Source organism: Leptodactylus fuscus, chromosome 2 (genome assembly GCF_031893055.1).
Source record: "Leptodactylus fuscus isolate aLepFus1 chromosome 2, aLepFus1.hap2, whole genome shotgun sequence".
NCBI classification, from domain to species: domain Eukaryota; kingdom Metazoa; phylum Chordata; class Amphibia; order Anura; family Leptodactylidae; genus Leptodactylus; species Leptodactylus fuscus.
This window is the reverse complement of record NC_134266.1, coordinates 165,427,589-165,440,062: the sequence shown is the minus strand read 5'-3', so window position 1 is coordinate 165,440,062 and position 12,474 is coordinate 165,427,589. Positions and strand designations below refer to the sequence as shown.

General features: G+C 42.9%; 1 protein-coding gene across 1 annotated transcript in view; it reads right to left on the bottom strand.

Moving 5' to 3' along the window:
- Positions 1–12,474, bottom strand: part of CFAP47 (cilia and flagella associated protein 47) — a 478,593-nt gene that overhangs the window by 416,673 nt on the left and 49,446 nt on the right. The window contains exons 12-15 of the mRNA XM_075265004.1: positions 10,663–10,815; positions 9,969–10,158; positions 1,307–1,403; positions 775–991 (exon numbers count right to left, since the gene is read on the bottom strand). Coding sequence (XP_075121105.1) covers positions 775–991; positions 1,307–1,403; positions 9,969–10,158; positions 10,663–10,815 — 657 coding nt within the window. The remainder of the gene's footprint in view (positions 1–774; positions 992–1,306; positions 1,404–9,968; positions 10,159–10,662; positions 10,816–12,474) is intronic.

Below are 12,474 nucleotides of genomic sequence, written 5' to 3'. Positions count from 1 at the left end.
TCATGGCACTTCTATCTAAATAAATAAATATTGATAGCTAATAAAGTTTATAGACTACTAAGACAGGAACTGGAATTTTAATTTTCCAAATCACTTTGGTGCACTGCATTTTAGAGATTTTAGAGAGGAAATATTATTAGGAGTTAAGCCTTAATAATCTTATGATGCTAAGTGGGATTTCTGTTTTGCTTTTGGGCAATTTGATAATAGTGGATCTGAATCTAACAGAAAGTACAGACCTTTGCGAGTACCACTGACTACCAGTTATTGACTGCATCAGTAACTACCATACATTGAATGCTGAACATTTTTACTACTGCTGACTACATGCTAACAGATTCTTACTGTCTCTTACTAAAGTCCTGACCTCCAGAGGAATCTACAACAACTGTATCAATGACCATACAGTACTAAACATGTACAGAGCAGAGGATCGACAAGACCCTCAGTTACCAAATGCAGACAGTTACTCTCTATTTCAGTACGCATTTTATACAGCAGAATTAACACAATTAATAAAGACATATTTACAAGGTCTATACAACATAGCACACTTCTTTTACATATCTTTTGAAATATTAATTTTCTCATGGGGTCCAATTTCCATATTAGTTTTCAGTTTAGTCACTGTTCCCGCTTTCGAGAGTACCTTTTTCCAGATTTACTCATCGACTCCCTAATAATTACACCTTTTTGTAACAGGCATATGACAGACAGATTGTAAAGATATACCATTACATTTGCATGAATAAGAAATATATATTTTCTACTTACTTCTTAAATTTCCCCAGTGTGTTTTTCTCAAAGACAACAGGGATCTCTGTCTTTGACATTGGTGGCACGACATGAGAAAGTGGGCCGGTTTGCTGCAGCTCGTCGCAATCAATCTCTACCTGAACCCAGATGTACGTGGACAGACTATTTATGATATTCATTTCTTTAACCGATGTGGAGCAGACACAGACTTCTCCAAAGTTTATTGTAGAAGGACCTGTAAATGTGAAAAATAAGCGCAAGGAAAATGTTAAAAACTTCAAAAAGACAAATTTAATTAAATTCTGATAAGCTCTGGTGCATTTATACTTAGCTGTCGTGGAAAAAATAAATAAGCTACCTGCAGAACTAGCTCAAGCAATTCCTTTATTAATTTCCAGAGATGTCTGCAGAGGGTCTGCTTCCCTGCACATTTATATATTTATCTCTAGCATTAATTATATAGTTGAACATCTTAAGTCTGAATACAGTCTGAAAAGAACAATTATTGCTTGGGGCCTTTCACATTCTTATTTCATGTGTCAAGTCTTACCGATAACTATGCGGTGAAGTTGCTGAGGTGTCAGAACAAGACTGCAGTCTTCTTTCTCTGTTGCGGTGCGGGGCATTGCATTGAGACCTTCATTAATCTATAGTAAAATGTCAAAATACATAGTTATGATACTTATAAATGTTGTATTACAGTCAAAAGAGGATGGAGGTCTTGAAAACAACACATGCAAGGACATCTATTTGCAAACAAGGCCAGATAACATCAACCTATAAAAAAATAAATACAACAAAACACAGTGCATCCCCTTATCCAATTCCTGAATGCTGAATTCCTATGGAGAGTTTATTTACAGAATAATTTAGTAACAGTTATAAAGTACCTCCAAATTCAGAAAACCATTAACATGTCATAGAGAATTGTCAGAAGGTGTTTTGGTGAGGGTCTGGGTGCTAAAATATCCACTAATCTTTAACCCAAAGGGACATAGTTCCTTGGGTGAGCACTGTGCTCCTTCAGCTGTTTTTGGTTTTACTTGGTACTCCTCTACTACACATTTTAGAGAAAACCACACCAGTGGAAGAACTTGCAACTTTCTTCCCTCAACAGTTTTTTAATGTCAGTGTTCAGAGGCAGAAGTTGGATTTAATGTATAGTAGAAAGGGACATAGAGTATAGCACAGATTTACTTCAAATTACAGATGGCGTGCACCTCTTAATACATTTGCCACATATTACTAAAGAGCACCTTAGATTAGGATTGACACTGAACTGAACTGAACCTTTGATGACATCACAGGCCCTTCAGCTGTCCCATAGGATCACACAATGTGGTGGGCGGAGCTACACACTAATTTGGGGGCAGAGCTAAACGGCAGGTTGCATGTGAAACCCCGCCCACCAAATGACTCAAGAAACCAGGAAGAAAGAAGATTTTACAGCAGTGAAGACTGGTGAGTATGCGATGTGGGAATACCCCTTTAAAATAGCTTAAGGCAGATGGGGAAGTGGAGAATATATATATACTATTTTAATAGACAGATTATATCTACACATCTAGCTATGCATCCATTATCGATCCTTCTATCTATCATCTATCTATCCATCCATCTTTCTATTTTTTTTTTAAATAAATTCTTTATTTATAACAACAAAATATATACAAACCACAGAACTGGACCCGCAGAACAGGGAGGGGTCCAAGGCAAAAATCAAAACAGAACCAAATATAATAAATAAAAACACACCAGGCCAAGCAAAGATTACAATGTATTGTTACAGCACAAGCAGTCAAACAAATAAAGAGAAAGAAAGAAAGAAAGAAAGAAAGAAAGAAAGAAAGAAAGAAAGAAAGAAAGAAAGAAAGAAAGAAAGAAAGAAAGAAAAAAAGTGTGTGTGGAGGGGGAGGGTGTATGGTCCCGAATCCAGGCGTGGAAGCTAGGCAATCAGAACGGCATCACCGCAGCAAATCAGGTATAATTAAGTACCCTGAAAAAGGATTCAGGGCGCCCAAGCCTCCATAAAGGCGTCAAACACATCCCTCAGGGATGACGTGAGGTCTTCCATACAAAGAATATCGTCTACCTTGCGGATCCAGTGGCAGAGAGAGGGCGGATGAGACGATTTCCAGAGCGCCGGGATACAAGCCCTAGCGGCATTGATCATGTGGCGTACAGCAGATCTGCGGTAAGACCACAGAGGGAGGTCTGATAGGTGAAGCAGGAAGCGGGCCGGTGTACATGGAATGGAAATTTGAGAGATCTGGACAATCAGTTGGTGCACGCCATCCCAGAAACCACTCAGCGCAGTACAGCTCCAGAAGACGTGTAAGATCTTGTGTAGCCTAGATGGAACATGGTACCACCTAGTCACAATATTGTAGCCCACCTCATGAAACTTGCAAGCAATCGAACTCTTGTTAGCAAACTCCAGAATTCTGGAGCACTGCGCGTCTGAAAAGGACAGATGCAGGTCCGCCTCCCACTTGAATAAGAAGGAGGGTCTGTGGCCCAGAGGAGGGGAGACCAGTAGCTGACAGAAATCCTAGAGCGAATGTCTGAGCAAGCCAGAGTTAGAACAGGCCTTCTCAAAAGTCATGAGGGGCCTAAAGAAGCCCGCAGAGCTGGGAAGCGAGGAGAGGAAGTGGGAGAGCTGGAGGACTCTCCAATGTCACAGCGGAGGGAGGTTGGGGTCCGAAAGCAGGTCTCCATGCGTGCGCCATGAGTTCCCAGATCGGAAATGTAATGCCCTCTGCCTACCTGCCTCGCTCCAGCGCCGAATGGGGCCCGGGGAGAGGCCCGCCGGGAAGGCAAGATTACCCAGGATGGGAAACAGAGGAGAGGGAGAAGGGGAGATCCGCTCCTTTTTAAAAAGCGGTTTACAAACCTGTAAGGTAGGGCCGATGGTGGGATGAGCCCTCAAAGCAGGTGGGGGCAAGAAATCCAGCCAAGGGATGAGGTGGAGGGGAGAGACAGAGAAGGAGCCCTCCAGGGGAATCCATTGCTTGAAGGAGTGGCGGCACCAGTCCATAAGCATAATGGCTTCGTAGTATTTACGGGGATCCGGGAGGCCCAAACCCCCCCAATACTTCAGCAAGGTAAGAGTTAAGCAGGCAAGTCTAGCGTGTTTGCCCTGCCAAAGTGCAGGAGGTCGCTGTATAAGAGCTTGAAAAAGGCAGGCGGGACATAAATCGGCAGAGTCTGGAAAAGGTATAACAAGCGGGGAATGACATTCATCTTGGAAATGGCACATCGACCAAACCACGTATACGTGCCTTTAGACCACCTTTTCACGTCTAGCCTGATAGTCCGAAGCAGGGGGAGGAAGTTCCTGGAGTAGAGGGAACCTAAATCACCTGAGATCCAAACCCCTAAGTACCGGATAGCGGAGTCAGACCACTGGAAGGGAAAGGAGTACTGTAAAGAGGACTGAAGCCCACTTGGGAGAGAGATATTAAGCGCCTCCAATTTCTGAAGGTTTATCTAAAAATTGGCAAGGCACCTGGAACTCCAGGAGTTTGGACATCAGGGCAGGAAGGGACTGACTAGGGTCTCGCAGGAAAAACAGGAGGTCATAAGCATGAGCAGCTATCTTCACATGTCTACCCCTGATCTCAAAACCAGTTACCGCAGGGTTGGCTCTAATTTTCCTAAGCATAGGCTCCAGGGTCAGGACAAATATTAGTGGGTAGAGGTGGCAACCCTGCCACGTGCCATTCCCAATCGGGAAGAGGGTAGATAGAACACTATTGACTCTGGTGGATGCCGACGGATTGAAATAAAGAGAAGAGATCCAGGTCCGCATGGCCGGACCCAAGACATTTGGTCCAACACCGCGAAGAGGAAGGGCCAGCCAACCCAATCAAATGCCTTCTCAGCATCAATTGAAAGGAGGAATAGCGGGAGGCCATGGAATGAGCAAAGTGAATGGCATTGATCACCTTCATGGTGTTGTCCCTGGCCTCGGAATGAACTAATCTTGTAGCCAAGATATTAGAAAAGATCTTTAAGTCCACATTGAGAAGGGAAATATGCCTGTAGCTGGCACATAGTGCAGGGTCTTTCCCCTCCTTGTATATGACTGCAATGTGGGCCAACAAGGAATTAAGGGCACGCGCCAAGGGGCCTAGGAGGGTAGGTGAGTATTTCTTATAGTAGGAGGCGGGGAAGCCGTTGGGACCCAGGGGCTTTACTCGGTTGCATGGTCTTAAGGGCCTGAGAAATCTCCTCCCCTGATATAGGTAGATCAAGTTCAGACAGGGAGTTGGCGGATAATGCTGGATAATAGGGAGGATGGGGGTAGAGGGGTCTGGGGCGGAGGGGGGCAGATTATAGAGCTGGCGGTAAAACCACGCAAACTCTTCAGCTATACTGTGCAGGTCTGTTAGACGGGAGCCCGACGCGTCTGAGATAGCAGGAATGAAATTACGGGATCTCTGTTCTCTGACTCTGGAACTCCCTACCAAGGCACATAAGACTGACTCCCACAATCACAGGCTTCAAGAAGGCCCTGAAGACTCACCTATTCGGGAAGGCCTACAACCTACAATAACACTATCAGCACACCACCATCTGTACAGTCTCTCCCTCTCCTTCTGTCTCTACCCCCCTTCCCTCATAGATTGTAAGCCCTCGCGAACAGGGCCCTTTACCCCACTCTGCCAGTCGGTCATTGTTAGTATTATATCTACCTGTATAATTTGTTTATTGTATATAACCCCCAAATGTAAAGCACCATGGAATTAATGGTGCTATATATATATAAATAAACAATAATGATCCTACGGATGTTTGTGTGTTTGGATGTTTAGATGTTTGGATGTTTGTTCCTCAATCACGCAAAAACCGCTTAACCGATTTGGCTCAAAGTTTCAACAAACATAGTTCCTAGGCAGGATTGAATGATAGGCTACTTTTCGTCACAATCGCAGACATAAATTTTTGCCAGGACCCCCACAAAACCACAACTCAAACCACCAGCTCTGCAATCCCACACACTTTTTAGCATAGCAAGCCACAAACTCCCTATTGCCCTCTTGGGCCTAGCTCCTAACCCCAGGCAGGGGAGGAGGCCGAGGCCGGGGTTGCGGGGGTGGGTGCAAAGGGGTCAGGGGGAAGGAAGGGGGGTTGGAAAGGGGACGCAATGACACCTAGATGGGCGAACAAATTTGGCTGAAATTGCGCACATACATACCTTGGGTCCCGGATTGAACGATAGGCTACATGGAATTCCCGTACACCACCACAATTCCCTCCCATGACCGGTGATTTTCACTTTTGAATTCGCTGCAGGACCTGGGACGCTGTAGGACCTGGGATGATGTCATCCCAGCCCCATCAGCAGCTCACATGGATGGGTGCCGCTTCTCTATGTGGGCAGAGCTATCGACTGGCTGGCGTCCACAAGAACATGGCGGCTCTCAGAGGTCCAGAGCGTCCTGAACCAGCACCCGTACTTTGGGGCAGCGAGAAGTGCGTACGCTGCCCCGCCTATGCGGGCTTACCACAGGACCGCAGTGCTCTGCCGTGGCCGGACAGGGGGTCGCCTGCGCTGCGGTCTGGAACGCCGGTTCGGCCTGCTGTCCCGTGGCGGCTGCAGCCTCTGGACTCTGCATGTCCGTCGGGGATGTTGCCGATGTCTGCTCAGGGCTATCTACAGTGTCTTTCGGCCACAGGAGAAGGGTTGTGACGACAGGCGAGTTAGGGGACTTTGCGAAGGGAGAGGGTTGGGGTGTTGGGAGTGAGGAGGTTGTGGTGGATGCAGAAATGGGGAGACCTGGGCAGGTTAACCCGGGGGCCCCTGGAAGGGGGACGAGGACAGGGCCGCCACAGCGCCCACAGATGGAATGGGGGCACATGGCTTGCCGCGGGAGGGGGGGCCCTCATAGGCACCCCTGTAACATCGGTGCATGGGGAGCCCGGGGTATGGTGAGGCCGTGGGCACAGGTTGGTGGGGGGAAAGGTGACACAGGGTCTGGGGGGGGAGGGGTCATTGGGTAGGTAAGACAGGGAAGGGGGCATGGGGTGGTGGTAAAAAGGGGGCTTGGGGTAGGTAACACGGGGGAAGGGGACATGGGGTTGGGGTGGGGGAAGGGGACACGGGCCTAGGGGGGAAAAGGAGCGAGCACATGAGGGAGTGGGTAGGAAAAAAGGGGGTTGGCGGGCACCAGGGGGGAGATGAGGAAAAGGGGGCCGCTGTGGACACAAGGCAAAGGAAGAAGCCTGCGCGGCGCTACAGGTGGGTCGCGCAGGAGGTCAGGGTTCTGCGGACGAAGTCGCGGGTACTGCTAGTAATATTAATAATAATAATAATAATAATCTTGCCAAGGCTCGACTACACTTGTACCCGAACTCATAAAAGTGGCGACGGCCCCTAGCTAAGAGACAACGGGTTCGGATATCTAAACGTTCCCTCAGTTCTTTTATGAGCCCGGAGGATGGCCGACCGGGCATCTTCGCCATGAGTTCGCATGTAAGTCTGCTCCAGAGAGAACACCTCCACAAGGCAGCGATCTCCTGAGATTTTTCCTTCTTGAGACATGCCATGCTGTACAAACATCCCCCGAATCACACATTTTTGGACGGCCCAAAGTGTAACGGGGGACACAATTTGCAGTGTCGTTCTCCTGGAAGTAGAGATCCAGGGTGGATGACATCCATCTTTCTATTTATCCATCTATGCATCGGGCTTGTGAGACTGTCCGCTGATAGATACTGGGGCTGGTGGCATCATCATTTTTCTGCTGACAGACTCTCTTTACGCTAAAAATTATTTTTCCAATGATTTTATGACATAGGACAAAAAAAGTTGCACATTAGGAATCTAACACAAGTTATTGTGTGGTTGTGCTGCTTCAGTATTTCCTTTAAACCTATTCATCCAAAATGGAAAGATCCAGCATCAGAAGATCCAGCATTGCTGCATGCCGAAAGTTCCCATCCAGCTCATACCATACGTGCATTGCCAGTAGGAGAGATGATGAGGCTGAAAAGAGCATGCAGCAATGATGATACCTACAAATTACAATCTAAGCAGGTTTACAAGCGTCTGAAGGAGAGAGGATATTCAAACTGGTCCTTAAATAGAGCGAGGGATATAGTAGAGAGAACAGATAGAAAGACACTTCTAAACATCTAATAAGAATAGGAACAAACGTGGACCTACTAAGAATAGTGGTTCTAATCTTTATTTCTCAACCAGATATAGCACAGACAACAAAGAAGTAACAAATATAATACGTAGAAACATGGGGATATTATATCAAGATGAAACACTTAGTACTATACTAACTGGAGGAGTTAGGTTTGTTTCCAGAAAAGGAAAAACATTAGGAAATTACTTATCCTCTAGTCTTTTCTTGGAAGAAAAAAATAAATCTAGATCTGAAACCTGGTTACACATCAAAGGTTTTCACAAGTGTGGTTTAAATAGGTGCCAAACATGTAAATATGTAGAAAAAACATCTATATTTAAAAATTCCACCAACACCTTTACTTTTAAAATTGATGGCTTCATGAATTGCACAACAGATCATGTGGTCTACATGATCACATGTAAGACATGCAATATGTACTATGTAGGTAGTACGATTAGATCCTTGAAACTTAGGATATCCGAACATGTACAAAGTATTACTAACAAAAATTCCATGAAAATCACAGGAGTAACGAGACATTTTCGGGAAAAACATGAAGGGGACATCTCATCCCTAAGTTTCAAGGCGATCGAGCGTATTACCAAACCAGAAAGAGGAGGAAACTGGGAACACATGGTTGGAATCAGAGAAGCCTTTTGGGTATTGAAATTGGATACAAGGGTACCTAAAGGAATGAATTATAAAAATGATCTTTCTTACATATACAAATATTGATTAATAATGCAATTACATTTATGCTTTTCTTGGATTGGGAGGTGTATATTTGAATAAATGTTTGAAGTTGGCTGTTGGGATCCACTGTCCATGTATTGCGGATATATATTGTCAGAGTATATTATGATTAACATAATTAAATAATAAATGTATATAATAACAGCAATTAAAATTATTTATTAATAACAGTAGGATATTAATAATATTATCTATAAAATTTACAAAATTAAGATCTTTAAACAAAGCATATTCTACGAAAAACCTTAATACAATTCGGTTTTGTATATATTCACAATGCAGGTACTAACAGTAAACTTTGAACTTATGATATAGGTATACCTATGTTTTGGATTGCTTTCAGCAAGCTAAATTAAGTTATGTCATTTGTGTGCTGTGTATATGTAAGACGAAGCTTTCTTACTTGTGATTGGTCCATTTATCCACATGATCAAATTGTTAAAACACGCATGCGCACTTGAGAGTGAGTCGGACATCTTTATTGTGGGCAGCATGAAAGCTTATGCGGCGCCATGGACCATTAATCTTCTCGTGTTCGTTTCTCCGTAAGTTCATTCTGGATTTTTTACATATTTTACACATTATCTATGTATTTTATGAGATGTATGTTTATGTATGTTTCATTTGCCTATGATATGGGTTTGTTTTGTCTTTTGTTTTTGTTTTGAATGTTTGTTATGTTTTTCATTGTGACCTTTGATTGTTAGGTAGAGTTTCTGACCCTAGTACTGAACAGGTGCACGATTAATCAGCAGTGCTATTTAAGGTTGTCAGTTTTTCTGTGGCGTCAGACTATGAGGAAGGGGCAACTATAACGCCCCGAAACGCGTCAGTCAGACGTTTTTTTGTATTCAACTCTGCCATCATGAATATTTGTTGATATTTTATTGAACATATTATGTTCAGAAAAATTTTTCACAATAAAAGCTAAGTTTTATTCAAAGGAATCTGATGCTGGATCTTTCCATTTTGGATGAATATGTTTGCACCTTGGGCTGAGAGGCTGGATTCTCCGTGCATCTTCCATTTTTTCAAGGCTTTCCATTGAAGTTATACACTTCAACATCTACGGATATTTATGCTAGAAGACATGTGAGTGAGCTGACACACCTTTCGTTTGTTGTGTTAATTCCTTTAAACCTGTCCAAGAAAATCCCATTCCATTTCCCCAGTAGTAGCATGTAACTACAAAATGTTTGTTGGGATAGATAAGTTGCATTGTAGTTTAATATTGTAGAAGGGCTGGATAATACAGAGTAGACTTCAAACTCTACGTAGATAAGTAGGTACCATTATATTAAGATATTAGACACTTACTTCTCGTGTTATGGATCTAGATTCGCCAGCAGCAAGTTGGCGAGTGGTTATCATACGACCCTTACTGCGGGGAGCTGATTTATTTTGTTGTTGCCCATTAAAGCACTCAAAGATTGAAGCGGTAGGTGATCGAAGTCCAGCAGCTGGTGAAATACCAATGTCAACATCATTGTTAACGTCTTGAAACTCCCTAGAAAGAGAGAGATTTAGTTTAATAAAATAGAGAAAAGCAATTCTTATTTAACAATAGGAACAAACATATCTTCATTGTGTTTCGTTTATGGAGTAAGAATATCGTTTTTCACTTCAAATTCCAATATCTCCATTTTTTAATACTATTTCAGATTTTTATTTAAGCCTACAAACACTCACATATATATTGTGGTTCAGTTACTCACCAATTTCAAGGTTTCTGCTTGTGTAAGTTTTTTTCATAATTTAGCTAGTGGTCAGTGATCAATGACCTTTATTGAGCCAATATGGGTCCTCACACCATGATACAGTGAAATACACATTACAATAAATTATATGAGTAGGTGAATATCTCTATGTGCAAGAATGAATGCACCTGTTAACACTCACATCTGCCAAGTGTCTCTCAGATAGATGAAACGACATAAAGTATTACCATCACATATGCTGCTATGAATTCAGGACAAGGTTAATTATGACTTTTCATTCAAGCACAACATACCTATCCTTCTCTTCTTTCAGACGATTTTCTCTCCTGTTCTTGATATAATTAGTATAATAGTCCTTGTGAGCTTGTTTTAACTTTTCTTCATCTTCTGTATATGCATAATCTGGATCCACATAATTATACCTCTCAACTTTGGTGAAAATAGTCCTAATATGAATAAAAATTGTGCTTGATAATTCTGAATTAATATATAATATAATGAATAATAATAGTAATAATAAACAGATATAAGGTGTTGGTGCATATGACTGCACACATCCTGAATATACTGTGTATGACAAATAATGTCTCTAATGTATGGTGATGGGGAAAAGCTGGAGGAATACCAACCGGCAGACATTTCTCCTTATGTCTGGCCTGGTTTAAAGAGGACCTTTCATGGGTTTGGGCACAGGCAGTTCTATATACTGATGGAAAGCCGACAGTGCGATGAATTCAGTGCACTGTCAGCTTTCCAGCAGTATATAGAACTGCCTGTGCCCAAACCCATGAAAGGTCCTTTTAAAAGTATGTTTTTAAAAACATAATTCTTTAAAATGTGAGAGTAAGTCAGTATGTCATGCTTCCCAAGGTTACTGGATCTACTGACAGGTTCCTTTTAATTCAATTTAGAGGGAGTCTATCACTGCCCCAGCTACTTTACACCGCTCCCTTAGTGCTGTAGATGCTGTTAGCAGAATAAAAAACATACCTTTCTTAAGTTTCAGAGCTCCAGGTATAGGGAGAAAATGGAGGTCCAGTGCCTAGAAGGTCCATAGCAACGGGGTGGCTCCAGTAGAAAAATGTTATTTTTAATGCCCCTAGGAGAGGTGGAGCTACTGCTATAGCAGCCATAATGGCTGCTACGGGGCCCTTGCTGTTTTTTATTTTTTTATTTATTATTGGGAAGGCAGTGGGGCTCATAACCCAGCAACATGACTGAGTATAGGGAAAGAGCTTGACTAGGATGATGAGCCAAATCTGTTGCATTGCTGTTCTATTTATTTTGTGATTATGTTTTTCTCTCTATTATGACAATATTTTGTGCAACTGACACTGGAAGTGCCATCTATACTCCATGACATTTTATACTACATATGATCTTTGCTAGTGTCATGGTGTTGGATGAAAATTCAATAAAAATTGAGTACCCACAAAGTAGCAACCATTTATAAGTTTTTAATAAAATAATACTTTGTTCATAGCCTTTGTTAACAATTATGTAATGGCCCTATCAGTGCCTCTCCACACAGTATAATGTCCCTACATAAATAAAATCAATAAATCCACATACGTAGGGAATTTCTATTCTGCATTTTCTGGGTTTCAGCAGAACCCAAATTTGAGTAGCAAACTACTATTATACTCTGGGGTCTCTTCAGAACCTCAGAGTATAATTAGCGGAGGTTCAGGGGAGGTAAACATAACAAACAGTGTTTCTAACTACCCCTGGGCTCCATGCTGCTTTGCATGCTCTTCCAACCGCCAGAGATGTGGTTATTACAGGCCTCAGAGGTCCCTGATGTATGGAGGCTGGAATAGAACAGGAAGCTGTGCCAGAGTCCAGGGGAGATGAGTAACACAGTTATGTTTATTAATTTCCCTGGGGCTTCCAATAATTGTACTCTAGAGTCTGAAGAGACCCCAGAGTATATTAGTAGTTCATGGGTGGCAAATCCCAGGAACTACCATCAGAAGTGGGAGGACATAGGGCTCTCACCGCGGTGTATACCCCTGGGGATAGCTGGATGTACCCCACATCCAGCTATCACTAAACCATGTACCGTACCTTTAAAACCACTGGTATAGAGGATACATTGACTGGCA